Below are 27,868 nucleotides of genomic sequence, written 5' to 3'. Positions count from 1 at the left end.
CGGCGGACCCGGGCGCCGCCGGCTCCTGAGGGGCGGCTCGGGCCCTTTCTGGCCCGGGCTGGGCCGCGGGGCCGCGGGAGCAGGGCGGGCTGCGCGCCGGTCCGGCCCTGCCCTGCGGCCCGCCATCGACGTTCCGGGCCTCTGGGCCGCGCGCCCGCCCGAGGGCTGCGGGTGCGGCCGCCATGTGTAGACCTTAAAGCGCCTATAGTCTTGAAGCGCTTTGACATCTCCGAAGGGCTTTGTATTGCAAACTAAACCGAAGCGCTTTGTAGTCCCCGAAGCTCTTTGACATCTCCGAAGTAGCGCTGTGCAGACTGAAGCGTTTGGTAATCGCGGAAACACGTTGTGGGCTTGGAAACCGATCCGAAGCCTTTAGTAGATCTTGCAGCATTTGACTTCCCCGAAGCGCTTTGGCATCTCTGAAACCTAGAGAACTGTGATGGGCAGTGGAAAGAAGGGGGAAAGGTCAGTAAGGTTGGTTCCTGGCTCTGACCTTCGGGCTTGCCCTCGCCCAGCGGGCCCCGGGATGGCGGGGGTCTGAGGAGGGGCAGCTAGGAGGGGTGGTGTTGGAATCCAGGTCCTCGCTTTACCTTGCAGGTGCCCATGGCGTCGGAGCGGCGCAAGGTCAAGTACCACTGGAGCAGCACTTCGGAAGGGAGTTCCCGCAAGCGCAGCTGCCTCCGGGAGACCAGTGATGTGGCCCCCTCCAGACGGTCAGCTCGTAGCTCTTCGTCGCGTTCGGGAGGGGCCAGAAGTCCCAAGCGCCTGAAAGCCCACAGGGAGGACGATGTGGCCTGCTCACCGAGGTTGCCCTGGGACTCAGCCCACCGCAGAAATTCCTCCTCCTCTTCCTCCTCCCATTCCTCTGGCCCAGGTGTGGACGGGGCTGCCTCCAAAGGCTGCCTGATTCGGAGCACACGGGGTTTCCTTTCGTCAGGGGGATCCCCTCTGCGCCCGGCCAACTCCTCGCTAGAAGAAATGGCTTCTCTTGAAGAGGAAACCTATAGCCTTAAGGTAGGTGGCTGCAACGCCTTGCAACCGGTGAAGCCCCTTCCACGGGGCTTGAGATGTTGGGGATGGGAATTTTGGTGGAAGGAGACTAAAAAAAGACAATGTTCTTTAAGATCTCTAGTGTCTTCCCAGAGGTCTACTTCATGTAAACACAGAAGACCAAGTACCAAGTCTTGGGCAGGGAGGTGGCCTAAAGTTACCTGGAGAGGTAGTTTTCAAACTTGGTGGCACTTTGGAACTACTTGGAAAGCTTTAAAACACTTCGTCCTAACCCACTCTTGATTTTATTGGGCTAGGGTATGGTCTCTTCTTCCACAGTTGTAAATCTCCTCAAGTAATTGTAATGTGCATCCAGGTTAGAGAATCACTGCAGTAGAATGTGGATTGCATGCTTGGGAGACACAGATGTATGTATTTTAGTTGTAAATTTAGGGATTGTGTCCTTGTACTTTGAACCACTCTAAATAAGAACCAGGAAATAAGAATTTGGTTTTGATATAGCTTTTCACTAAAGTTATGGTTTCCAGAATGTTGGAGTTCTGGTTGGTGGGGTAGGGGTTGTTTTGCAGGTTAAACATTTAGTTCCCCAAAGGGAGCACACAGGAGGGTTTCTGAGCATTTGCAAAGGGAATAAGGAGTGCTTCACAGAGGAGGTTTACACCCACTCATTCATTTTATATTAATGTGGTTTTTTTTGAGAGGGGTAATGAAATTTTTCCAGCTGGTGTGTGTGTGTGTGTGTGTGCAAGTTGAACATGAGTCTGTTGGAAACAGAAGCAAATACAAGTCAGTCTCTTGTCTCCTCTTTCTTCATTAGAGTAGAGCGAACACTGCTTAATATTACTGGCCATATTGTTAAGCTTCATCCACTTATTCAATCAGGTTTTGAACAAGTATTTATTGAGGGCCTAGTTTGTGTCAGGCGGTATTCTAGTTGCTTGGGATTCTCCAGTAACAAAACAAAGATCTCTGCCCTCTTAGAGTTTACATTTTAGGTTTTGGAGCTCTGGGCTTTAAAAGGTGAGTAGTTCTTTCTGCATGTGGAAGAGTGGAGAAAAAGTCTTTATTTGGGGTGGAGGGAAGATGGGCTGTCCCTAGAGAAAAGTTATTTTACAAAAGCAATAAAAACAAAGCCTCAAGGAAAGTGGGTTTGTCTTTAAGTCCGCCCAGTGGTTTCTTATGTGGGCCTGAGAAATGAGGCTGTAGTATTTGGCTATTTACCCTGGGGAACTCTTGGGCTAAGTGCTCCAGGCCAAGTGTTTTCAGTGTGGACCTTGAAGAGCTCTTGGAAGGGCATGGGATTTTTACAAAATTTAATGGTGAATTGAAAAGCTTTTTCTTTGGTGTGAGAATACTGAATATGGCTCATGTAAATAAGGTGAATGTGGGGTTTTGCTCATGCAATTTAATCTTGTTATTAATCCTTCTTGATGTAATTTCAGTGGATTTGGGTACAGCATAAAATATCAGTTGATTACCCTGGCCTGTGTGGCTCTGCACCAAAGGGTGGCAGGTTCAATTCCCAGTCAAGGATATGTACCTGGTTTGCAGGTTCTTTCCCCCTCGTCAACGTTTTTCTCTTTCTCTCTCTCCTTCCCTCCCTCCCACTCTCTAAAAATCAATGGAAAAAAATATCTTCGGGTGAGGATTAACCAAAAAAACCCAACCAATTGACTAAATTTAACTTCTATGGCAATTACAGATAGAGTGAAACCTGGTATTAGGAAGGGCAGAAAAATTAACCTTGCTTAGCCTTTGAGGTGTGCTCCATCCTTGGCTCAGGCTGTCCGGCAGGTTGGGAACTCAAGATGTAGGGTATGGTCTCTAAGCCAGGTGGATCTAATCCTATCATGGACCCACCTTTCTTTCATTTAGCCCTAAGCACTCTTGTTTTGTCAAAATCAATTTAATGGTTAACAACCATGGAACAATGAATGGTCTCAGAAGTCTTTGGGTTCACCAGTACCTTGCTCTCGGTCAATAAACATTTGAGGGTTATTGTGTGCCAAACACTCTGTTGGGTCTTGGAGCCTTGAAATGGTTTCTCAGGAGCACAGTCTTTTGGGAGGGTTGGAGAAGTCATGAGATTATCTCGTGGTATGGTGTGGTGGAGCAAAGAGCCCAGAATGGAGGCTGGAGACCTAGGCAGGGGGCAGATTGCTGAAGGGTTTTATTAGCCAAGGGAATTTGGATTTCATTCTAAGCCATTAGAGAGTTTATTCAGGATTCTGTACAGCGGGAAGGTAGATTCGCATGTTGAAAGATCACTCATGTTGAGTAAGGTTAGAATGTGAGGGTGTTGATGCCCTGGTTGGTATGGTTCAGTGGTTAGAGGGTTGGCTCTCCCACCAAAGGGTCAAGGGCAAGTACCTGGGTTTTGGGTTCATTCCACGCCTCCCATCGGGACTCGGGGAGGCAACCAGCTGATGTGTCTCTCTCACATCAGTGTTTCTCTCTCTCTCTCTCTCTCTCTCTCTCCCTCTCCCTCTCCCCCTCCCACTCTCTCTGAAAAGCAATGGAAAAAATATCTTTGGGTGAGAATTAACAAAAAAGAATATGATGATGTTGATACAGTAAACCCTCAATTTAATGAACTTTGGATTTAATAGACAAAATTTCCGGTCCGTATGTCATGTGGAAATTAACACCCTGTTAATTTTAAAATGCTTTTAACCAAGATTTTGCTTATAATTAAACTAACAGGTTATTTTCACTTACTTATTTTTGTTAATCCTCACCTGAGGATATTTTTTCCCATTGCTTTTTCAGAGAGAGTGAAAGGGATGAAGGGGAGGAGGGGGGAGAGAAAGAGACAGACAGACATTGGCGTTGATGTTCTCTCACATACACTGGTTGCCTTTGTCAGTCACCCCCGACCAGGGGTGAGGAGTGAACCTGCAACCCAGGTACATGCCCTTGACCAGGAATGGAGCCCCAGTGACCTTTTGATGCTTGGGCAGCGCTCTAACCACTGAGCACATTGGTCAGGGCAACAGGCTATTTTTTTTGTTATTAACTCTGTTATTTTTAACAAATTTTAGCAGTTAGGCCATATGTTGGGACAAACACTGTAGTAATTTTGCCAACATAAATATTACATATCTACAGCTATAGTCGACATATTTAAATCCAAGAGTCACTTCTGGCAAACAATGTTCAGTAGTAGTTTCAACTGGATGTTCCCGAAGTGCGCTAAGCCAGGCCCAAGCTGTGTGCATTTGTTTACTTGAGGTAACTGGTGAATGCAGGCATTTACTAGACCTATTTAGTATAAATTTAAAATTACAGTGATACATATAGAAAACTTTTCTGTGAAATTAAACTTTTCATACATACTTAATTTTAATTACACAAACATGTCTATATAAGTAAAAACAGGTAAACTAATTTCTCAAAAATTTATTTTTTTATTTTATTTTTTTAAAGATATCTTTATTGATTTCAGAGAGAGGAAGAGAGACAGGTAGAAACATCAATGATGAGAAAGTCATTGATCGGCTGCAGCCCGCAACCTGGGCATGTGCCCCTGACCGGGAATCGAACCCTGATCTCCTGGATCCTAGGTCGATGCTCAACCGCTGAGCCACGCCCGGCTGGGCAAATTTCTCAATTTTTTTAACATGCATTTGGAAAACCTACTTTATTATAACGTACTTTTGGCTTTAACAGACACCCCTCGCTCGAATTTGTCCATTGTATTGAGGTTTTACTGTATTATCAATTCTAATTGTCTTATCTCTAGCACTGCTAAGGGCTCTTCCTAGAGTGTGTTTGTTAGTTTGAAAACAAGGTGTACATTATTTTACTCATCTTGATAAATTACAAAATGCCTCTTACCTTCCCCTCAATCTCTACCTCTTCCCCTCTTTCTCTGCAGTCATTTTTGAACTTGTTAGTCTAATAATTCCTGTCAGTAAGCACAGCGGGGGGGGGGGCACTTACAAAAAATCGCATGTTCTCCCCTAGTTCTTCCAAGGTCCCCTCAGCACTCTTCTCCTTCTACCCACACATCACCTGTTCTTCTGTGTTTGCTCTATGACTTTTGAGGAATACACAGTTGGCTTTGTGTGTGGTCACCCCTACGGCCCTTTCACTGCCTAAGCACAGAGGTCTCTGCGCCACGTCGTAGAATATTCAGGGGGAAGATGTTTGTTTTAGCTTGTTGTGGCTGCTATAACAAAATACCACAGACTGGGTAGCTTATAAACAGCAAATTTATTTCCCACAGTTCTGGAGGCTGGAAGTCTGAGATCAGAGTGCCAGTGTGGTCAGGTGATGGCTCTCTTCAGGGATGCAGACTTTTCATTTTGTCCTCACGTGGCAGGGAGGAGTCATGGGAGCTCTCTTGGGGCCTATTTTTTAAAAAAATATATCTTTATTGATTTCAGAGAGAGGAAGGAAGAGAGAGAGAGAAAAACATCAATGATGAGAGAGCCATTGATCGACTGCCTCCTGCACATCCCTGACTTGGGATTGAACCCACAACCCAGGCATGTGTCCTGACTGGGAATCGAACCTCGATCTCCTGGATCAAAGGTCTTTGCTCAACCGCTGAGCCATGATGGCCAGGCTTGGGGCCTTTTTTATAAAAGCACTAATCCCACTTCTAAGGGCTCCACTTTCATGACCTAATCACATTCCAAAGGCTCCTCCACCTAGTACCATCTTCTTGGGGTCAGATTTTAACATGAATTTTGGGAGTGACACTTTCAGGTCATACCTAGACTGGGGCATTTTGGAATCATCAGAGATTCCTTCTTGCCAACCTCACATTATTTGTTCCTTACCACCTCTAGGACAATTGTTTGAGAGGCTTTCTCCGATTCTAATGGTAGCTGATGATCTTTGTTTATAGAGAAGATTAAAGGTGTCTATTATGAACACCTTCACCTACCTTACATTTAGTCTTTATTATGACATAAAATTTTATATTCAATATAGGGAAGGAAGAGTGGGGGGGACATTTGAACATTTATAATGTGATAGACATTGATCAGATATGATTCTCAGTGTTTGACCTGCAGACTTTCATAAACCTCAGAGTCTTGTGAAGTAGTATTATCTTTACATATTAGTTAACAAATATTTACATATCAGTGAACAAATATTTGAGCACCTACTATGTGCAGGCACTGAGAAAATGAGACCCAGAAAGGTTAAATAACTTGACCAGGGCCATACAGCTTCTACACAGCAGAGCTGTGATGTAATCCCAGATCAGACTCACTTCAAAGGCAGGGTTCTTTCTACTGCTGCCCTCTGGAGCACCTACTCTGTCCTGGCCCAGCACTAGATGTCAGGGATGGGGAGATGCAGAGGGCAAGATTCTTCCCCTGAGGAGCTCTCTTCAGGGTGACACAGCCCAGACACAAGAAACCATTGTGTATCTTGGCTCTTGAATGCTAGAGCTTTCACATGTGACCTGTTTCCTCAGCAGATGTCCAGTGCTTGGGTGTTTTAGTCTGTTTTAGAGGCTAGATGTGCAAAGAATAAGGCAGTGGTCGACAGACTGAAAAATCGTTCATCACAGTGCAGTGCATGGAGTGTTGTAACAGCAATATTTGAAGTACCAACAGTCAGAGGAATAAGCGACAATCATGGGGAAAGTTCTCACAGAAGAGGCGTCGTTTGAGTTCTGATGGACAAGGAGGAGGAAAGGACATTTCAGGCAATAGGAACTGTGTGTGTCAAAAAGTGTCAGGGAATACTGCTGGTCTGAAGTGCTTGGGACAATATTGGTTCCTGCAGTTCCTCCTTCCCCTCTTCTCCAGCACCTTTCTTCACTTCCCGGACACCTGGGATATGGAGAAAGGTGGGAAATGATGCGGGAAAGAATGGTTGGGGAGCAGCCTGGGAAGGGCTTCCAATGTCATGCTTGGGAGTTTGGGTTGTATTCTGTAGGCAAATGCAGAGCCATTGAAGGGTTTAAGCTGAGGCGTGACACTGCCAGGTTATAGAACTCATGGCTCATTGTAGAGAAAGGATGGGGGGGAATAGGCAGGGACCTTGTTAGGAACTGTTGAAAATGTTCAGGCTGAGCGCTCTCCCTCTCGGGAGCACACCTGAGCCTTTCCTGTCCCCCCTCCCCTTTCCCCCAGGCTCCTTACCTTTACCCTTCTCTCTCCTAAGCTCCAAGGGCCTTTCCTTTTGCTTCTAGAGGTAGCTTGTTTCCTGAGCCCATTTTTTCTGCAGCTCACATCTACCTTTGTGACTTCTAAGAAATTGTTCAGACTGGTAGTGATGAGAGCTGGAAGGACATCTCCACTTGATCTTCCTACCTCCCCTCAGAGGTGCACAGTTCACTCAGCAGTACTGTCAGGAAAACTAAATCCTTTTTTTAGAGAGAGAGGAAGGGACAGAGAAGAGAAAGAAACATCAATGTGGGAGAGAAACATTGACCAGTTGCCTCTCGTACTCATCCCAACTGGAGATTGAACCTGAAACCTTTTTTTGTTTTTTTTTTTTGTTAGTTCAGACTTTATTTATTTATTTCTTAATTTAAAATATTACAAATGTCCCTTTTATCTCCCCAGTGACCCACTCCACCCCATCCCACCCCCTCCCCAGTCCCCCTCCCCACCATTGTCCATGTCCTTGGGTTGTGCATATACGCATATAAATTCTTTGGTTACTTTCTCCCCCTCCAGTCACCCCCCCCCACCTCCCTCCCTCTGACATTCGTCAGTCTGATCTATGCTTCCATGTCATTGAATCTATTCTGTTCATCAGTTTATTAAGTTCTTTAGATTTCACATATAAGTGAGATCATGTGACGTTTGTCTTTCTCTGCCTGGCGTATTTCACTTAGCATAATTTTCTCCAGGTCCATCCATACTGTCCCAGAGGGTACAAGAACCTTCTTTACAGCTGCATAGTATAGACACTTTTCCAAAGAGGTCATACAAATTGCCAAGAGACATATGAGAAAATGCTCAGTGTCACTAATCATCAGAGAGAGGCACATTAAAACCACAGTGAGGTATCACTTCACACCTGTAAGAATGGCACTGTCAACAAATCAACAAACGACTTGTGCTGGCCGAGGATGTGGAGAAAGGGGAACCCTAGTACACTGCTGGGGGGAATGCAGACTGGTGCAGCCACTATGGAAAACAGTATGGAGGTTCCTCAAAAAATTAAAAATGGATCTGCCTTTTGACCCAGTGATCCCACTTCTAGGAATATATCCTAAAACACTATTAGTGAATCCTGAAACACTAATCAGAAAGAATATATGCACTCCTATGTTCATAGCAGTGCAGTTTACAATAGCTAAGATCTGGAAACAGCCCAAGTGCCCATCAGTAGATGAGTGGATAAAAAAGCTGTGGGACATATACACCAAAACCTTCTGGTGTACGGGATGACATTCCAACCAACTGAGCCACTCTGTCAGGGCTAAATCTCTCCTTTTCAAAGACAGGTGGTTTGTCTCTGCTCTTGTACTTTCTGCCCAATCTTGACCTTTATAGCCTCCTATCCACTGTTGAAACTCTTCTTCAGTGATCTTAGGTCCTCATGGTCTTTTACATCTCAGCCTTTGATGCTGTGTCTCCCTTGGTTTCCAGGATGTTAGGGGGGAACTTGAATCCTCCTTCTGCCTCTTAAAATCCATGTGACAGTGTCCCTCTCTGTAAAGAGGGGTAACGGCTGTGGCACCTCTGTAAATTGTAAGTTCTTATGAAAATATAAGGTATGTTATTCCTTACTTTTTTTTTACTCCCACAAGTACAGTCCTGGTCTTCTGTACCAGGGTTTGCAAATGCGGTCCATAGGCTGAATGTGGTCAGCTAGGTCCTCACAGTATTTAAAATTTTGGAAAGTTCACATTAAAAATATATGCCTCTAGCCCTGGCTGGTGTGGCTTAGGGTTGGTTGGATGTGGTCCCATGCACCAAAAGGCTGCTGGTTCAGTTCCCAGTCAGGGAACGCACCCAGGTTGTGGACTGTCTCTCCCTCTCCCTTCCTCTGTCTCTGAAAGTCAATCACACACACACGCACACATCTAGTTCAAACCTCCGCCTTGAACTCAAGACTTGAGTGACCTTCTCCCTTTCCCCACTTTCTAGCCAGTTTCCTATTTTATTTTTCTACCTGGCACTTTTCACTCTTTAACATATATACTCTTTTGCTTCTGGTTTTTCCTTCCCTCACCAACTAAAATATAAACTCCAGGAAGCAGGCATTTTTTGTATGTTTTATTGAAAGCTAAATTCCAGATATAGAACAGTGCCTACTGGCACATAGTTAAGTGCTCAACAGATACTTGCTAACTGGATGAAAAATTCATTAAATTTGAGATTCCTGTCTTACTTGAAAAACTAGAATCTATAGCTCTGGGTTTGCACTCCCAAGTGGCTACAGGTGGCTTGAGGTGAGGAACTGTGGCCATTCAGAAGGTGCAGGGGCTCCTCAGTTTGCTTTAGACCACACCTTCCTAGGGGAGCAAGAGAAGAGCAATTGGTCCCATAGGCAGAGGTGGGGAAGTCAAACAAGGGGTGAGGGGCCTTAAATGTTAAAATGGGACCGAGGCAAGGGTATCCCAAGCAGAGGAAATGAGATGTGCCAGTGACAGTGTATAAGAGGGTGTGATGGGCTGAGAATGGGCAAGTGATTGGTAGCAGTCAAGAAGGGGGGCTGGGAAGTGTGGCTGTGTCCTGAGAGCCTTCAAAATTATTTTTAAATTTATCTTTATTGTTGAAAGTATTACAGATGTGCCCCTTTTCCCCTGTCGATCCCCTCCACCCCACATCCACCCCACCCCCAGGCCTGTGTCTGTGTCTATACCAATGTCTGTGTCCATAGGTTATGCATATAAGCATATCAGTTCTTTGATTAATCTCTCCCCACCCACTCCCCCACCCCGTCTTCCCTCTGAGATCCCTCAGCCTGTTCCATGCTTCTGTGTCTCTGGATCTGTTTTGTTCATCAGTTTATTTTATTCATTATATTCCACATATGAGTGAGATCACGTGGTACTTGTCTTTCTTTGACTGGCTAATTTTACTTAGCATAATACTCTCCAGTTCCATCCATGCTGTCCCAAAGGGTAAGAGATCCTTTTTTACAGCTGCTTAGTATTCCATGGTATAATTGTCCCACAGCTTTTTTATCTACTCATCTACTGATGGGCACTTGGGCTGTTTCCACATCTTAGCTATTGTAAATTGCACTGTTATGAACATAGGTGTAAGTTCTTTCTGACTGGTGTTTCGAGTTTCTTAGGATATATTCCTAGAAGTGGGATCACTGAGTCAAATGGCAGTTCAATTTTTAATTTTCTGAAGAAACTCTATACTGTTTTCCATAGTGGCTGTACCAGTCTGCATTCCCACCAGCAGTGTACTAGGGTCAAATTTATTTTTAATATTATTTGATTTTCTTAAATATGGAAGGATATAAAGAAAATAAAAATGGCCCATAACCTCCTTTCCCAAATGATCCTTGTAGACATTTTAAAAAGTCTAATCTGTTAGAAAATTCAGAGATTCAAAATGAAAGTAAAAGCCACCTTTCCTGTCCATCTCCCTAAAGTTAATAGCCAAAGTTTTGATTTTGGGCAATGAGTTTGCAGAGAACTTCAAGAAGGCTGGGGGTACAGTGGGAGCACACTGCCCTCAGGAGTCAGAAGATTGGCATTCACTCCTCACAGGGCCCCTGGGTTTCCTTGACTCTTAGCTGTGGGATTGGGTTAACTGGTTTCTGGGGACTCTTCCAGTACTAAAACGTTAAGCTTCTGTTTTGCCTGGGTGTGTTCTGAAGTATGTAGTAGTCTTCCCCCTCAAGGAGCTTGCAGTCTAGTGTTAGTAGACTGTTGATCTTTCATCTCATTCCTTTCCACTGCAGTATGAGGATATTATCTGATAAGTGTGAGAAAGTATTAAGCAATAGCAGCATGTCCTGGCCGGTGTGGTTCAGTTGGTTGGAGCATTGGCCTGTGCACCAAAAGGTGGTGGGTTCGATTCTCGGTCAGGGTGTGTGGCAGGAGGCATTGATGGATATTTCACTCTCACATCGATGTTTCTCTCTCTCCCTTCCTCTCTCTCTCAAATCAAAAGCATGTCCTTGGGTGAGGATTAGAAAGAAAGAGAGAGAGAGAGAGAAAGAAAGAGAGAGAGAGAGAGAGAGAGAGAGAGAAAGAAAAAAAGAAAGAAAGAAAGAAAGAAAGAAAGAAAGAAAGAAAGAAAGAAAGAAAGAAAGAAAGAAAGAAAGGAAGGAAAGAAAGGAAAGAACGAAAGAAAGAAAGAAAGAAAGAAAGAAAGAAAGAAAGAAAGAGAAAGAAAGAAAGAGAAAGAAAGAAAGAAAGAAAGAAAGAAAGAAAGAAAGAAAGAAAGAAAGAAAGAAAGAAAGAAGAGCAGTTTAGTTCCTTTTACAGTGGATGGGATGGAAACCATCACTTGGGGAGAATCTTTGTCTTAGCTGCTATCACTGTCCCTTTGATTGGTGGAGCCCCACTGGTGTTTAATTTGTCAAGTGCTTCATGTATGAAATAACCTTTTCATGTTCTGTTTTTTTTCTAGGTTAATTCCAAAGATAGTTCTTGTAATCCCGCGAACTCTGAGTTTGCAGCTGAAGCTGAGGGTCAGAATGACACAATTGAGGAACCAAACAAGGTTCAGAAAAAGAAGAGGGATAGACTTCAAGACCAGGGCTCCACAATGATCTACCTGAAGGCTATCCAGGGCATTCTGGGAAAGTCAATGCCAAAAAGGAAGGGAGAGACTGCAACTAGGGCAAAACCAAACGCAGGAGAGCATCCCAGCCGTGGAGAAGGACCAGCCAGGAGTGTCACTGTGTCTGCTCCTCAGAAAGAGAAGGAGTCAGCCCCAGAGGTCAGAGTGAAAGAGGAAAAAAAGGCCGTGCTGGAGAGGAGCGGCTTCTGTGAGCGGAGAGTGGTGATAGACCCTCAGGAGGAACCCAGTGAAGAGCCACTTGGTGATCGAAGGACAGTTATTGACAAGCACTCTCCATCCCTAGAGTTTTTGGATGACTCTGACTCTAATTTAGAAAGCCAAAAGGTGAGTCTTGCTCATGCCAAGCATGGAGTTTTTAGTTCTCTTTATTAAATGTAGTGTTTGGACTTTCTAGTTTGATCCTAAGTGTTACTCATTAAAGCAGTGCTTTACTTAGGATTCCAGGCAACAAATTGATGGTTCTCTCCTAACATACCTTTCAGAGTTATTAAGAAACCTCAATTCAGTGCTTTCTTGTTTTAGGGTTTATATGTTAAGATATGGATTTGCCTGCCGTATAAAGGCCAAAATAACAGTGGCTTAAAAAAAGTAGAAATTTGGTTTGAGGAGGATGACTCCAGAGTGTTAGGGACCCTGGTGCCTTCTCTCTTGATGCTCTGCTGCTCCTCAACACAGTTTCCATCTTGTGTCTGAGATGGCTACTCTGATAGGGCTCAGATTACACTGACCAGTCCAGCCAATAGTAAGGGGAGGAAAGAATAACGTACGCCTCCTTTTTTGTTAGTCCTCACCTGAGGATATTTTTCCATTGATTTTCCACCCCCCAAATAAGTAAAACGCAAATACATTTATTCTAAGCCTTGACACTACACCCAAAAATAGTTTCTACTTTTTGAGAGTATTTTAGCTCTCAGCTTGAGAAGTTTATCATAAAAAGAAAGCACCAAATCTAGCCATGTTACCTTCTAATTTAAAAAAGTTGGTAGTTTTATCTTTTCTGTAAAATAAAGTTTATTTGGGACAGAGCAATTTCACTATGCCATTAATTTTTTAAATTAAGTCAAAGCTGTTACGTTCTTGGCCTAAAGTGAAGTTAGATGTTTTGCAAACACAGAGTAGATATATACATAAGGAAATGTTAAGACACAATTTTAGAATTCAAAGTTAACTGATTTTGCACATCATAAGTTTCCACAGCAGAAAATTAAAGGTGAAAATAAGATTATAAATTCACTATAAATCTATAAAAGAAATAAACATGTTTCTGAAAGCAAGTCAGTAGTAGAAATATCAGATAAAGGTATATAATACAAGCTGATGTATTAAAAACTTTGATATAGCAGTTCTATAAAAACCAATATGGTTTTTATGAATAAATTTATTTTAAATTAATAAATTAATCATAATTAAAAATTTAAAGTTTTCATAAGTAGAAATAATAGACTATATATTGAGTACATGGGATTCCCATGAACAATAACAAACTGCTTCAACATCACTTCATCCAAATATTGGTTTAAAGTTATTCAAATGCATTTAAAGATTATAGTTGACTGATTTGTGACTGAATTCCAGACTAAATTGATAGCAATTCTATAGTGCTGTCTGCTTGTTTTTCACGTCATCAAAGGGTGAAACTCCTTTTGTAAGAAACACGATAGCCACACTGGTTACATACAGTAATCTAATTAGCATATTTATGCAGAAAGCGCTCAAATGCATCATAGATGGCTTGTCTGAAGAGTCCTTGTTTAAAAAGATAAACACTTATACGACCCTGTTCTAGATAGCAGATTTCACAACCAGGCCAAATTTCTGGTAGACTTTGAATTTCTGTTCGTGGAATATAGGCATCTTCTTTGACTTGAACCACTGAGAAATTTGCTACATGAGTACATTCATCCATGACTCCTTTCATAAACAGTAAACAGAATCTTCTTAAGATTCTTTCCTCTTTGTTCTTTACTGAGTAGGCGGTATGACTGAGGATTACAACTTGTATAACTTTTGTTGGTTGAAAGTGTTTGATTGAAGCACTCCATCTTAGAAGTATCTTGCAACAAGAGTCCTTCTGATGTGGCACTTAAAGATGTTTTACTAGATTTATGGCACCCAGAAGGTTTTGAGGACACAACTGAGTCTGTCATATCTAAATTTACAGTTCTAGAAACCAGATTGTCTGCACTACTAGGGAAGCATTTCATGAACTCTTGTCCCATTTTGAAAGGATCTCTCCCACAATATTCAAGCATGTGAATAATTTCTTCCTCGTAAACTGTGTATAATACAGCTTTTCCACCTCCATCCAATTAATCAATTTATTCAGCACACCCGTAGGGAAGACCCCAGATGCTGTGGACCAAGACAGACATGGAATCAATGGCATGGGCTTAGGCCAGTTGGATACTGCTAAGGAAGCCATGTGTCCTCCCATGGATATTCTGGTCATTCCTAGAGGTCCATAACCCTTCTTCTCTAGCCAGTGCAAGAGAGCTGCAGATTCTAAAACAAGAGCTCCTCCCATCACAAATAGGTCAGACATGTTTTTTAAGCTAGACCTTCAGCAATGTTGAGCATTTCTTTATATCTGTGCATCAGTTTCGTTTCTTCTGGGCATAGTCTGACATCATCAATAAGGGTTTTCTAACAACAAAGAAGCCATTCGGGCTTTTTTAATCATAGGACGAGCCATCAGTGTTCATAGTCTCCAGTAATGATGATCTTCTGTTCCAGCAAGATGAATGCATATGGGTCTATATTTGCTCTTCCATTCTTTAGACACAATAAATTGGAACCTTGTAATAACAGATTCAATTGGCATGATATCAGGCACATAGTGAGCCATAGGGGAAACAAAGTGTCCATCTAAGGTCTTACAATCTGACTGCTCTTCAGTCTTACTGATGTATACTGGATAATCACTTGAAACCAGATTCTGACATCTTTCTTGATTTCCAGTTATCTTTCTGAGTTCAGAGAGTCTTTTAAGATCCTCTGGCCTTCCCCATCTTCTGATAAAAAGTTTTATAAGGAGAAGCCTCTGGTATAGAACGTCTAACTTGCTCACACCCATCAGTAGTAAACAAACATTGGCTGATCAGTGGGCTCCTGCTGTCTAGTTGACCGAGTTTCCCAGCACTGCCTATGCCTTGTTTCCTGGGACTCTCCTTGAGTCCAAGCTCCAACCTCAGTGCCAATAGCCTTTCCAAGAATGCAGTTTCCATTGATATTTTAATTTAATTTTTATTTTTAGAGAGAGTGGGGGGGAGAGAGAGAGAAACATTGATGACACATGGATCAGCCTGCCCCCTGCACACACCCTGACGGGCTGGAACAAACTGCAACCCAGGTATGTGCCCTTGACCAGCATTGAACCCATGACCCTATGGTCTGCAGGATGATGCTCTAACCACTGAACCACAGCAGCCAGGGCTACACTTCCTTTTTTTTCCCTTTTTAAAAAATATGTCTATTGATTGCAGAGAGAGGAAGGGAGAGGGAGAGATAGAAACATCAATGATCAATGATGAGAGAGTCATTGATCGGCTGCCTCCTGCATGCCCCCCACTGAAGATCAAGCCTAGAACCTGGGCATGTGCCCTGACTGGGAATCAAATCTTGATCTACTGGATCTTAGGTCGATGCTCAACCGCTGAGCCACATCGGCTGGGCAACACTCCCTTTTAAGAGCTTGGCTCAGAAGTCCACATGGTATCTACTCATATAGGAATCTAGAAACACCTAGCTGTAAGAGAGACTGGAAAATTAACTTCCATTTGGGCTGGCTTAAACACAGATAAACTTTGAGCCACATCGGCTGGGCAACACTCCCTTTTAAGAGCTTGGCTCAGAAGTCCACATGGTATCTACTCATATAGGAATCTAGAAACACCTAGCTGTAAGAGAGACTGGAAAATTAACTTCCATTTGGGCTGGCTTAAACACAGATAAACTTTGATTGCTACTGAGGAGAGAGTGAGCCCTGACTTAGTGGCTCAGTTAGTTGGAGCGTTGTCCCATACACTAAAATGTTGCAGGTTTGATTTCCATTCAGGGTGTGTACAGGAGGCAACCTATTGATGTTTTTCTCACATCGATGTTTCTCTCTCCCTCTCTAAAAATCAATAAAAACATATCCTCAGGTGAGGGTTTTTAAAAAAACCCAAGAAAGCCCTGGCCAGTGTGGCTCGGTTGGAGTGTGGTTTCTTGCATGAAAAGGTTGTTGGTTCTATTCCTGGTCAGGGCACATACCTAGTTTGCGGGTTCAATCCTCAGTCGTGGTGTGCAGGAAGCAACTGATCTGTGTATCTCTCTCACCTCGGAGTTTCTCTCTCTCTCTCTCCCCCCCCTCTTTAAAAATAATAATAAAAAAAAAGCTGTGTGTTTCAAAAGCCTCTTAGAGATTCTGATGTGAAACTAAGTTCAGGAACCACTGCACCATTTATTGTACAAACTAATTCAGTAAATACTTATGAACACTCTATGCCAGGCACACTGTTCTAGCTATTCGGAAGACTTCAGTGAAGAAAATAAAAATTCCTGACTTTGTGGAACTTAGGTTCTAACAGTGCTAACTTGATTTAATGCATTGTATAGTTCTGGTTATATGGCACCTACTGATGTAAAATAACCATTTTATTTTGCTCTCACTTTTGAGTAAGGAATTCAGAAAGGTCCAGATTGGGCAGATCTTGCTTTGGAGGGGGTCTCTTACGTGGTTTCATTCAGATATTGGGAAGGCTGCAATCTGAAAGCTTAGCAAAGCTTGACATACAAGATGTGCACTCACACATTGGGCAGTTGATGCTGGCACCTACATGTGACCTCTCTAGCATGTCATCTTGGGTAGTAAGATTTATTTCTTTATTATTATTTTTTAAAATATATCTTTATTGAGTTCAGAGAGAGGAAGGAAGAGGGAGATAGAAATATCAATGGTGAGAAAGTCGTCATTGATCAGTTGCCTCCTGCATACCCCCGACAGAATCAAGCCTGTAACCCGGGCATGTGCCCTGGCCAGGAATCGAACTGAGATCTCCTGGATCCTAGGTCAATGCTCAACCGTTGAGCCATGCCTGGCCCGGCATTGGGCAGTAAGATTTCTTACACAGTGGTTAGCTTCCCCCAGGAGAGCAAGCTGAGAGAACCAGGGGAAGCTACAAGGCTGTTCTGATCTACCCTTGGAAGTTGTGCAGTTTCATTACTGCATTCTCTTGGTTACAGATAAGTCACCCTAGCTGGTTTGGCTCAGTGGTAAGAGCATCAGCCTGAGGACTGAAGGGTCCGGGTTTGATTTTGGCCAAAGGCACGTACCTCGGTTGCAGGCTCCATCCCTGGCCCCAGTCAGGACGCGTGTGGAAGGCAACCAATCGATGTGTCTTCGCTCACATCAGTGTTTTTGTCTGTCTCTCCCCTTTCCACTGTCTCTGAAAAGCAATGGAAAAAATATTCTCAGGTGAGGATTAAACAAAAAAAAACAAGTCAGTAAGTAGGTTGGCTCAGGTTCAAGGGGAGTGGTCTCAAACCCCATCTTTCAATGGGGAGTAGTGTCAGAATTTTCAGACACATCTTAAAACTGTCACAACCAAAGTCCTGACTGGGTAGCTCAGTAGGTTAGAACATCGTCCCAGTACGCCAAGGTTGCAGGTTTGATCTCTAGTCAGGGTACATACAAGAATCAACCAATGAACACAGAAATAAGTGGAACAACAAATTGGTGTTTCTCTCTCTCCCCCTCTCTTTCAAATCAATTTAAAAAAATTGTTAAAAAGAACCAAAAAAAAACACCCTGGCTGATGTGGTTCAGTTAGTTGGAGTGTTGTACTGTAGACCTTTTGGTGGTAGGTTCAATCCCTGGTCAGGACACATATCCAGATTTTGGGTTTGATCCCTGGTCAGGTTGCATACGGGAAGCACATCAGTATTTTTCTCTCTCGCCCCTGTTGCTCTCTTTCCCTCCCTCCATTCCTCTCTCTCAATTTAAAAAACAACAAAAAAAACCCTGCCACAACTGTGTGGTTATGCATTTTGAATGTATTAGAAACATGTTAGAGATGAGATGCCTGTCACTGTTTTTCTCTAAAATTCCCAATATACAGAGCAGTTTTTCTCGAGGGATCATTCAGAGAGGGAGTGCAGGTATAGCATCCCCTTTAGGGATGAAATTATGAGTTTATCCCCTGAGCCTGATTTGACTGTTCATAGCTGTAACCTGGCTCACTATCTGGAAATTATAAGGAAGCTAGGTGACAGGTGAGCCAATGCAAGGCCTTCACTGTGGCCAAAAATCAAGCCAGAGCTTATGTTCTATAGATGACAGAGTATGGGATGGGAGGCTGTGTTCACATAGGAAGGCTAACCCTTTGTTGTCTCTTTTCTGCAGCCTAAAGAAAGGGAGGTGGTGATAGAACACACCTCTTCAGGAAGTGACTGGTCTGATGTGGATGAGGTCTCCACAGTCAGATTCTCTCAGGAGGAGCCCATTTCGCTGAAACTCTCAGCAGTTCCAGAGCCTTCTGCCTTTCCTACTGACTATGTCATGTACCCGGCTCACTTGTACAGTAGTCCTTGGTGTGACTATGCCAGCTATTGGACCAACAGTCGCAAGCCTTCTAGCTACCCCTCCATGGGCAGCAGCAGCAGTGACACGTTGCAGGCTGGGAGGAGCAGCCGGGGCCTCCTGAGTGATTATTCCCCCAACTCTACATTGAACTCTCAAAACACCTCCAGAGATCTGGAGGTAACAGAGGAAGGCAGATCCCAGAATTCTCGCTCATTTCATTTCTCCAGAAGCATAGAAGAGCAGGTGAAGGAGAAAAGAACATTCCAGGAGGAGGTGCCACCCCGTTCTTGTGAAGGACGTGCATCTAGCTCTCTGCCAAGAAGCCATCTGGAGCGAAACCTAGAGGAGGGTTTCATCGATACCCATTGTCACTTGGATATGCTCTATTCCAAGTTGTCTTTCAAAGGGACCTTTAGCAAGTTCAGAAAAATTTATAGCAGCTCCTTCCCTAAGGAATTTCAGGGCTGCATCTCTGACTTCTGTGATCCCAGGACACTGACAGATTGCCTATGGGAGGATTTGTTGAAAGAGGATCTGGTTTGGGGGGCCTTTGGTTGTCACCCTCATTTTGCACGTTACTACAGTGAGAGTCAAGAAAGAAATCTTTTGCAAGCCTTAAGGCATCCCAAGGCTGTGGCATTTGGGGAAATGGGCTTGGATTACTCTTATAAATGCACCACGCCTGTTCCAGAACAGCACAAGGTAATGAGATTCTCTCTAGCTTGCTTTAGTTTTTTTTTTAAAGTTCTTAGTTTCTTAATCCTCTCGTGAAAAATCTGTACAATCGCCACAGATAAAGTCACTGAAGAAACTTTTTTTTTAGAAAATATTTTTATTGATTTCAGAGAGAGGAAGGGAGAGGGGGAGAGAGAAAACATCATTTATGAGACAGAGTCATTGATTGGCTGCCTCCTGCACGCCCCCTGCTGGGGATCAAGTCCAAAACCCCCGGCATGTGCCCTGACTGGAAATCGAATCTCGATCTCCTGGATCATAGGTCGATGCTCAACTGCTGAGCCACGCTGGCCTTGTGTCACTAAAGAATCTTTACTCCTCCTCTTTGCCAGCATCACTATAAGCCTTTGCAGTCCCTCTGACTTTCCTCTGTTCGGGAGTTTTTCTTATATGGCTACGTCTCACCAGTCTCTGTTTGGGTTCATTTTTCTTTGCGTAATCTAAGGAATCATAAATCATGCCAAAGCCACTTGTTTTGCCACCACCAGAATGGGTTCTGAATCCAAATACAAAGATGATATCTGGTGTGGTCTTATATATTTTGGCTAGTTTTCCCTGAATTTCTGTCTTAGGTACTGTTGCCTTCCCAGGGTGCAGGACGTCAGTGACCATTTGTTTCCCCTAAAGTAGTCTGTTGGTCATGAACTTCCTGGTCCAGATACTATGTTGCTATGATGGTGGCCCACTTGCTTACAGTTTTTATTTACTTATCTTTAAAAATCCTCACATGAGGATATATTTTATTGGTTTTTAGAGAGAGGAAGGGAGAGAGAGAGAGAAAGAGAAACGTCGATGTGAGAGGAAAACATCAATTGGTTGCCTCCCATATATGCCCCAACAGGGAATTGAACCCACAGCCTAGGTATGTACCCTAAGAATTGAACCTAAAACCTTTTGGTGTATGGGACAGTGCCCAACCAACTGAGCAACCTGGCCAGGGCGATTTGCTTACAGTTTTAATTCCTCTTTTAGTTGTTGAAATCTAACAATGGGGTTTTTCCATTTTTGGGGAGGGGGGCGGTTCTCCGCTTTTAGAACTAAAGAATTTAGAACTCCTTAATATTTAATTGCTCTTATCCAGACCATCAAGATGTCATTTCTCAAATTCTTCACAAGCTATTTCTTTCAGCTTTATTATGTCAGAGGGGGAGGAGGAGTTAGGTACTTTATGACTACTTATGGCTAGTGTTACGTGTCAAAACATTTGTTTTCCTTCTTGGGAAGCAACAAATTTTGTTTGTTTAATTTATTTTTATTCTGATTTTAAAGTTAAATATGCACACTGTAGAATATTTGGAAAACACAAAAATGTATAAAGGTGATACTTTCCCATTCCACTAGAGATAACCAATTACCATCTTAGTATTTTCACTCCCAGTATCTTTTCACCATGGAGATTTGGCAGGGTAGAAGTAGTTACAGCATTTCAATGGAAGTTTCTGATTTAGGAAGGAGCGGGACAAGGAGAAAGACCCTCCTACTTCATCACTGTGCGCGTTGCCAGTTTGAATTTGTTGGGTGCTGTCTTCTTGTTAATGCCTGTTAGGCCTGGGTCTGCATGCCCAGTATGCTCAGGCTTTGGTGAGCATGTGTGGGTTCCAGCCTGGGCAGAATTTGATACCAGCTTTCCTAATCGATGTGTCACTCTTACATTGATGTTTCTCTCTATCTCTCCTTTCCACTTTCTCTGAAAAGCAATGGAAAAAATATCCTCAGGTGACGATTAAAAAAAAAAAAGAAATAACTTAGGATGTTCAGATGTTTCCAAAGGATTTTCTTTTAGGTGAATTTGCTAGGACCTGTTAAGTTTACTAAATTCCAAACAGGATGATTTTGACTTGAGGGTCATTGATCAGTTGCCTCCTATTGGGGATTGAACCCACAACCTGGGTATGTGCCCTGATCGGGAATCAGACGCACCACCTTTTGGTGTACCAGACAGTGCTCCACTAGCCAGAGCTGGGTGAGATTTTGTGTGTGTGAATGTTTTCAGTTTTTGACTTGAATGGGTTTCTAATATAGTGTTTCAATTCAGAGTTAGGTTTGTCTTGTACATTCAAATAACCTCTTGCCTCAGCAGAGTTCCTATTTTATTTTATTTTATTTTATTTATTTTATTTTATTTTATTTATTTTATTTATTTTATTTATTTTTTTTATTTTATTTTATTTTATTTTATTTTATTTTTTTATTGGTTTCAGAGAGAGGAAGGGAAAGGAAGAGAGAGATACAATCATCAATGATGAGAATCATGGATCAGCTGCCTCCTGCACGCCCCCTACTGGGGATTGAGCCAGGAACCCAGGCATGTGCCCTGACCGGGAATTGAACTGTGACCTCCTGGTTCCTGGGTTGATGCATTTTCCTTTAGTTGAAAACACAGGTTAAACAAGAGTTACATCAGAATTGTATTGGCTCAGTGCTTCTATTATGAGAAGAGGAGTACAAGTGTTAGACTGGAAAATGACATTCTCAAGTGAATATCACCTGATTCAAATTACCTAAAGCATCATATTATTTTATGTAAATGCAAAATGAATTATATTCCACAATTAAGAAAACTACTTATGGAAACATTAAGTTTAAGATGAGGTAATTTATTTATAATGAATTAATACTTTTGTTCTTTGTTCTAAACCTGAACTTGTTGAGGAAAAAATAAGTTCTAGCCCAACTTTTTTCATTTAAACCATTAACAATATGTGCATTTTACTAATGAAGGTTTAAAAATGGCTAGTTTTTAAAAAAATATTTAACATATCTGTAGGTATTTACCTGGAAGAATATCTGATTTTGGTTGAGTAAATATGTATTGCCCTGGCCAGTGTGGCTCAGTTGGTTTGAGTATCATCCTGTGTACCGGAAGGTCATGGGTTCAATTCCTGGTCAGGGCACATACCTAGGTTGTGGGTTTGATCCCTGGTCGGGGCACATTCGGGAGGCAACCAGTTGATGTATCTCTCTTGCGTTGATGTTTCTTTTTTTTTAAAATATATCTTTTATTGATTTTAGAGAAAGGAAAGGAGAGAGAGATAGAAACATCGAAGATGAGAGAGTTGTCATTGATCAGCTGCCTCTTGCATGTCCCCAAATGGGGATCGAGCCCACAACCCGGGCATGTGGCCTGACTGGGAATCGAACCGCGATCTCCTGGATCCTAGGTCGATGTTCAGCAGCTGAGCCATGCCTCGCCGGGCTTCATGTTTCTTTTTCTCTCTCTCTCCCTTCCTCCCTCTCTAAAATTGGAAAAAAAAAAAAATGTATAGTATTTATCTGAAAGCCAGGCACTGATTGTGTGTTGGTGTGTGTGTGTATGTATGTATGTATGTAGGAAAAGGTATGAAAAATGATCACCTCTTGGGAGTAGAGGTGGGGACAATGAGGGGAAGGACATTTAGCTTGTACCTTCTGTTAGCCCCACTCTGCTCCTGCAACCCCAGATAAGCATGCTAGCGGTTGCTGTGTGGACTACCTGGGTTCATATTTGAAGGGTGACACTACAGCTTCTCAGCTGCAAGTTACTTGACCTGACTTAGAGCCTCAGTTTCTTCAACTGCATGATGGGCTAAGAGCAGTACCTACCTCAGGGTGCTTGTGAGGGTTACGTGTCATAACGTACCTAAAGTGCTTTGAGCACTCCCTGGCTCTTCAGGAAGACCCAGTAAGTCTTATTTATTACTGTACATTATACAGTATAGTTTAAAAATACAGAGTTAGAGACAGTAGGGCTGCCCATTGGACCCTGGGTGTTCTGGCGGTAACAGGCTTCTGAAGTGGCCCTAACCTACGCATGTTCTCACTTTGTCTTCTCCCAGGTATTTGAGAGACAGCTGCAGTTGGCCGTGTCTTTAAAGAAGCCCTTGGTGATTCACTGCCGAGAAGCTGACGAAGATCTACTGCGCATCATGAAAAAATTTGTGCCCTCGGACTACAAGATCCATAGGTTAGGCGGGAGCTTCAGTGGGCAAATGAAATGAATACTTCCTCTGTCTAGGATGTTAGTTGGAAAAACCAAAACTCAGTAGGAGAGCATGGATGATATGCCTTTATGTAGTTTCTTTACTAAAGATTAAGTGTTAGGTTGAACCATATGAAATTTCTGATATTTGACCATTTTTTACTAACAAAACTGCAACTTCATATGGTTTGAACTACTACCCTAAATGACCAATAAGCAAGAAGGGGGCTTTCATGTCCTCTGTCCTGGGTGCAGGCTAGAATGGAGTTTCAGTTCTCAGAAATGAGGACTGTTGATTTCAGGAGAGGTTTCTGTGGAGTCCAGTGACTTAGCACACAGAGAAGATTCCAGGGCGCCTGAAAAGACATTTTCTTTCCTTTTCAAATTTGAAAGCTCAATAAAGTACAGGATGTGCTTTGTCTGAATGATATTTTAAGTTCACTTTGACAAACTCTGTGATCTCTTTCCCTGTACGTGTCCTGGGTGTTGGCTCAGCTGTGGAAGACAGATGAGTCAGTTGGCGACTTCTGTAGAGAGCATGGGGCTGAGGTGGGCATATGGTGCTGTGAGAGCCAGAGGAGGGGCCATTAGCTAAGCCTGGCTGGAAAGGGATCAGGAGGTGATGCCTGGGCTGGCTCTTTCAAGATTTGTGAGATGGATTAACTGCATAAACAGGGAGTCTTGGTCTTGACAAGTGGCAGAAGTGGGTGGGCCTGTCAGGCCTCTAGGCTGCTGCCTTTCAGGTGCCCAAGCAGAGAGTGAAGCCTCTGACGGAAGCCCTGAATTTCCAGATTGGTTAACAATATATATATTATATTAAGAACGTGAACAACCATCAAATTAAGAGAAGGAAAATTCACCCATAGCCTCACTCCCTTATATTTTTATTTTTTGTTTCCTTTGAGTTCATTTGCCTACATGGACATAATTTTTATCTACTGTAGTTATAATTTTACAGGGGCCACAGTTTTAAATTCTGCTTCTCTTTCTGTGTCATAAGCATACCCTGTCCATGTATTGTTGCTATATGTTCTTCTTGGTGATTATTTCGAGTGGCTGTATAGTATTCTGTGGTGTAATAGGTTGATGGGTGAGCATTGCTCACCAAGAGTCCTCTTGGGTCTTAATGTAGTAGAGCCAGCACTTGTCTGTGTTTACTGTGGAGTCCTTCCTTTGGATGCAGTCTTTCCATTTCTGGAAATTTATCCACAGAAAATAGTTTAAAAGGGCTATATGTCTGGAGGGAGTTGGGGGCTGCTGCAGAGGGGATTGTGAGAGCGCTCATCTGGGCTTTTCCTCTCAGGCATTGCTTCACTGGCAGCTACCCGGTCATCGAGCCCCTGTTGAAGCACTTTCCCAACATGTCTGTGGGTTTCACGGCAGTCCTGACATACTCCTCTGCCTGGGAGGCCCGGGAAGCTGCGAGACAGATTCCGCTGGAGAGAATCATCGTGGAAACTGATGCCCCCTACTTCCTGCCTCGACAGGTAGGAGTGTCTTCAGGCTGAGTTGAGGCACTGGGGAGAGGGTGGGGAGGTGGGTGGTCACACCCTTACAAGGTTGGCAGGGCTAGAGCCCCAGTGACTTCCAGGTCCCACCCTTTGCTGTATAGATGTTTCCTTGTATTGCTCTGTAGAACCAAAAGTCTAGGGGGCTGAGAAGCTGAAGGGTAACCACTCTCTTCCAGGCAGTGCAAAGCCCTACCCTGTAGAGGGTAGTCCAAGGAAGCGTGGGACCCTGCTCACCCAGAGCCCCCCATGACTAGGACTCTCCCTGCACCTGCAGGTAAAGGGGTCTCTACAGGGCAGCCCCAAAGAGGTCCTTACTGGGGAAGGGCCGGGGAGGGAATTCTGTGTAATGACTGTGCACAGAAGGCACAACAATGTTCTGAATGCTTGATATCTTCCAGGTTCCCAAAAACCTTTGCCAATATGCCCACCCGGGCCTGGCCTTGCATACAGTTCGAGAGATTGCCAGGGTCAAAGATCAGCCACTCTCCCGCACCTTGGCTACCTTGCGTGAGAACACCAGTCGCCTCTACAATCTTTAAGCAGAGAGGGTGCAGGAGTCTTCTATAAAAGGTAAAAATTTACATATATATTTTTTAAAAATCAAGTCAAAAGCTGCTTTTCTACATTTTATTAATGTAGAGAATATAAGCATAGGGTGAGCATTAAGTCTGATTTTTCTTGAGCAAACTTGGTTTGAAACCTTTTTCCTTTTCTCTTTCCTACCCTCCAGGACGACACGACCAGTGACATAACAGAACATAGGCTGGGTTTCATCTCTGCCTGGGTCCCAGGACAAGGGTGTGTTTGGAGAGCCCATTGGAATGGAGAAAAACCAGGACAGGAAATAGGATGTTTTCCTTGAAACGTTGTCATAAGGCTTTTGCTCCTGGCTGGTGGGCGGGTGGGGGTTTGCCTCCCAGCCACATGCTCCACAGCAGTCAGGGAAGAAGAAAGGCTGGTTGAAAGGTGAAATAAGTTTGCCAATCCAAATCCCTGTTTTCTGCAGCCTGTGTTTTTTTGAGCAGTCTGTGAATAAAGTCACCCTCCTACGCGTCTAAGCCCATGTCACTATGTAACTTGGTTCCTGGTCCTCAGTTCTAAGAATGAACTTTCAGTGGGAAATCTCCTGTGGGGATCTTTGCTGGAGATCTGTGAAGTTATTTCCCTCCCTTCCCTGGATAACTTCAGTTTAGCTGTCGCTGTTGCTGTGTCAACTCTGCATTGGCACAGATGGAAGGACCTCGACTGCTGGTTTCACTGGTTCCATTGCCATCTGTACAGAGTGGGCAGAAGGGCACTCATTGTCCAGGGAGAGTCCTGGCTGATGGAGATCTTTGAACAGATTGGGGAACTCAAGGAAGAGGCCTTCTTGAGGAAAAGGACCCTAAAGAAAGTGTTTCTACGTACTGATGCCCCCAGGGCTGCAACTCGGCTGCGTTAAACTGATGGAGGATCCAGTTTGTAGCAGAAGCTACCTGCTAGTCTACTGTCAAGGTCCCAGCCACACTCTGTTAACATTTTTGCCCTTTTTCCCTGGAACAGTGGACCAGAAATACTCATTCTGTTTCATTGTATATGACAGCCTCTTGTGTGCCCCTTTCAGGTTGAGAGGTAAATCAGTTTAATTCTCCAAAGCTCTGCTGGGGTCACTCAGTCATGTTCTATTGCCTTTGCAGAACAAGCAGGCCTGGTGTGTATAAATCTCTCAGTCCCCCTCCTGGCGGTCTCCTTTGCCTCTGCCTCTGCTTCCTCTATGCCCTTTCTCTGTGTTGGAAGTGAGAGCCTCTCCTTTGACTTTTGAGCAGCTGGGTCATCTCAGGTTTTGAGCTGTGTTCTGCTCCCTGTTGGTGCCTTGTAAAGGTATATTCATTACAGGCCCTGGAAGGTTATAATGGTCAAGGGGAAAATGTGAGGGCACTGCACTTTGTCCAAAAAGGATCCTTTACCCCAATCTGCAGTGAGATAGGCCACCAGATTCCTTGTGTGTTTTTTGAAAGCCAGTAGCTGAAATTGTAAAATCCATTACTTAATGCTGGATTTCTCTGGGTCATTTTGAGCCTTGTAAGTTAAAAGGAAATGGACTTAACATTTTTCCTATATGGTATTTTTGTTTTGCCTCTGTATACAAGTTGCTGGCCTGAGAAGTGGGCCTTGATTCCCTGTTGACCTTCCATGGATTAGCTGTGTGTTGTGTGTGCCTCATGTTTGCCAATGTGGGGAATAGGGGGCTTGTTCTCCTGTTTGGAATGTTTGGGGAACTGCTAAATATTTCAGAGTGCTTCATTGTCACCCAGATGAACTGCAGCATATCCATGTCCTTCATAAGCTCTATATGTCAATACTGCCTACATGGGAAACCAACTAGTCCTGCTTTAGAGGGTTAAAAGTGATGACTAAATGGATATCTCAGCCTATGCAGTCTTCCTGCCAAGGTAAAGCATAAGGTGCTATATACTTTTATCTCCAGGATTTAGAATTATCATTTCTGTGCTGTGGGCGTGAAAGCTGGTTGGCAATGTTTTTGATTTTGGATGGCTGACTTGATTATTTTTGCTGTGCTGCTGGAATGCCTCTGTATTACCCCTACCCCTGACCATCAGTTCTAAAAATAAAGGGATGGATTCTCAGCCAACTCCCATGCTCTCCACGTTTGTTTAGAGTTCTCAGAATAAGAACAGTGGTTCAGTTGTTGGCTGACTTCATAACCTGTGAACCCAACGGTCTGAAGACATTCTTGAGTATACATGAACCTCTTTGCAAAACTACACGAGATAAGACATGGTACTTTCTTTAAAGTTTTGATGTCTTTGAGCACTAACTTTCATTTTACACTTTGGGAGCTCAGATGTACTGCTGCTGCTTAGCCTTTGAAAACTATGCAGATACCATCTTTTTTTTTCCCCCCAGAGCAGTGAAGTAGGAAGAAATATGGAGTATGCCGGTGTGGTGTTGATGAATCAGTTGTACTGTGGGCTTTGGACTGTGAACTCCTCTGATGCCCCTGGGTAAAATGGAGGAAATTCTGTTTTACTGCTTGCAGTCAATCCTCTAATTTTGTACTAAGGTATTGTTGAACACAAATGCACAAGCCAAAAGTAAACTTGGAAAAAGGAAGGCTCTGCTCCGAGAATGCCAAACATTCAAAATCTCTGTTAATGCCTCAGCTTTGAGACACAGTCATTGACTATGCATTTTCAGCATACTCCTTTCCTTTGGCTCAGTTCCTTTTCAATCGAACACACAGTTGACTGTGTCCACTCAGTGACAGTCTGTCTGTGGCTCAAAATCTGTTACTCTTGGCATTTCTGGCGTTTACATCTTTCTCTCTGGATTAAGTTTGGGACCAATACTAATCATTTGCTGTCAGGACCTTCATTTTGCGCCACTCACTTTTATA

At 43.4% G+C, this 27,868-nt stretch overlaps 1 protein-coding gene and 1 pseudogene across 2 annotated transcripts; one reads left to right on the top strand and one right to left on the bottom strand.

Annotated features, from left to right (window-relative positions):
* The first annotated feature begins 71 nt into the window (after window positions 1-71).
* TATDN2 (TatD DNase domain containing 2) lies at window positions 72-27,103 on the top strand. 2 transcript variants are annotated; one of them, XR_001602964.2, is made up of 8 exons: window positions 72-465; window positions 598-1,014; window positions 11,532-12,029; window positions 18,088-18,969; window positions 22,818-22,945; window positions 24,264-24,447; window positions 24,648-24,745; window positions 24,870-24,955. XR_001602964.2 is itself a non-coding variant. In XM_016209934.2 (8 exons), exons 2-7 carry the CDS (start codon window positions 604-606, stop codon window positions 25,008-25,010), a joined length of 2,244 nt encoding a protein of 747 aa, XP_016065420.2. In that variant the 5' UTR covers window positions 72-465; window positions 598-603; the 3' UTR covers window positions 25,011-25,041; window positions 25,202-27,103. The 2 variants fall into 2 exon arrangements, 1 of the variants encoding a protein (XP_016065420.2); XM_016209934.2 differs by lacking the exon at window positions 24,648-24,745 and adding an exon at window positions 25,202-27,103 and having other exon boundaries at window positions 24,870-25,041.
* Window positions 13,390-14,778, bottom strand: LOC107534743 (cardiolipin-specific deacylase, mitochondrial pseudogene; annotated as a pseudogene).
* Window positions 27,104-27,868: the final 765 nt, after the last annotated feature.

Source organism: Miniopterus natalensis, chromosome 15 (assembly GCF_054644295.1).
Source record: "Miniopterus natalensis isolate mMinNat1 chromosome 15, mMinNat1.hap1, whole genome shotgun sequence".
In the NCBI taxonomy this organism is placed as follows: Eukaryota; Metazoa; Chordata; class Mammalia; order Chiroptera; family Miniopteridae; genus Miniopterus; species Miniopterus natalensis.
This window is presented reverse-complemented; position numbering and strand designations above follow the sequence as displayed.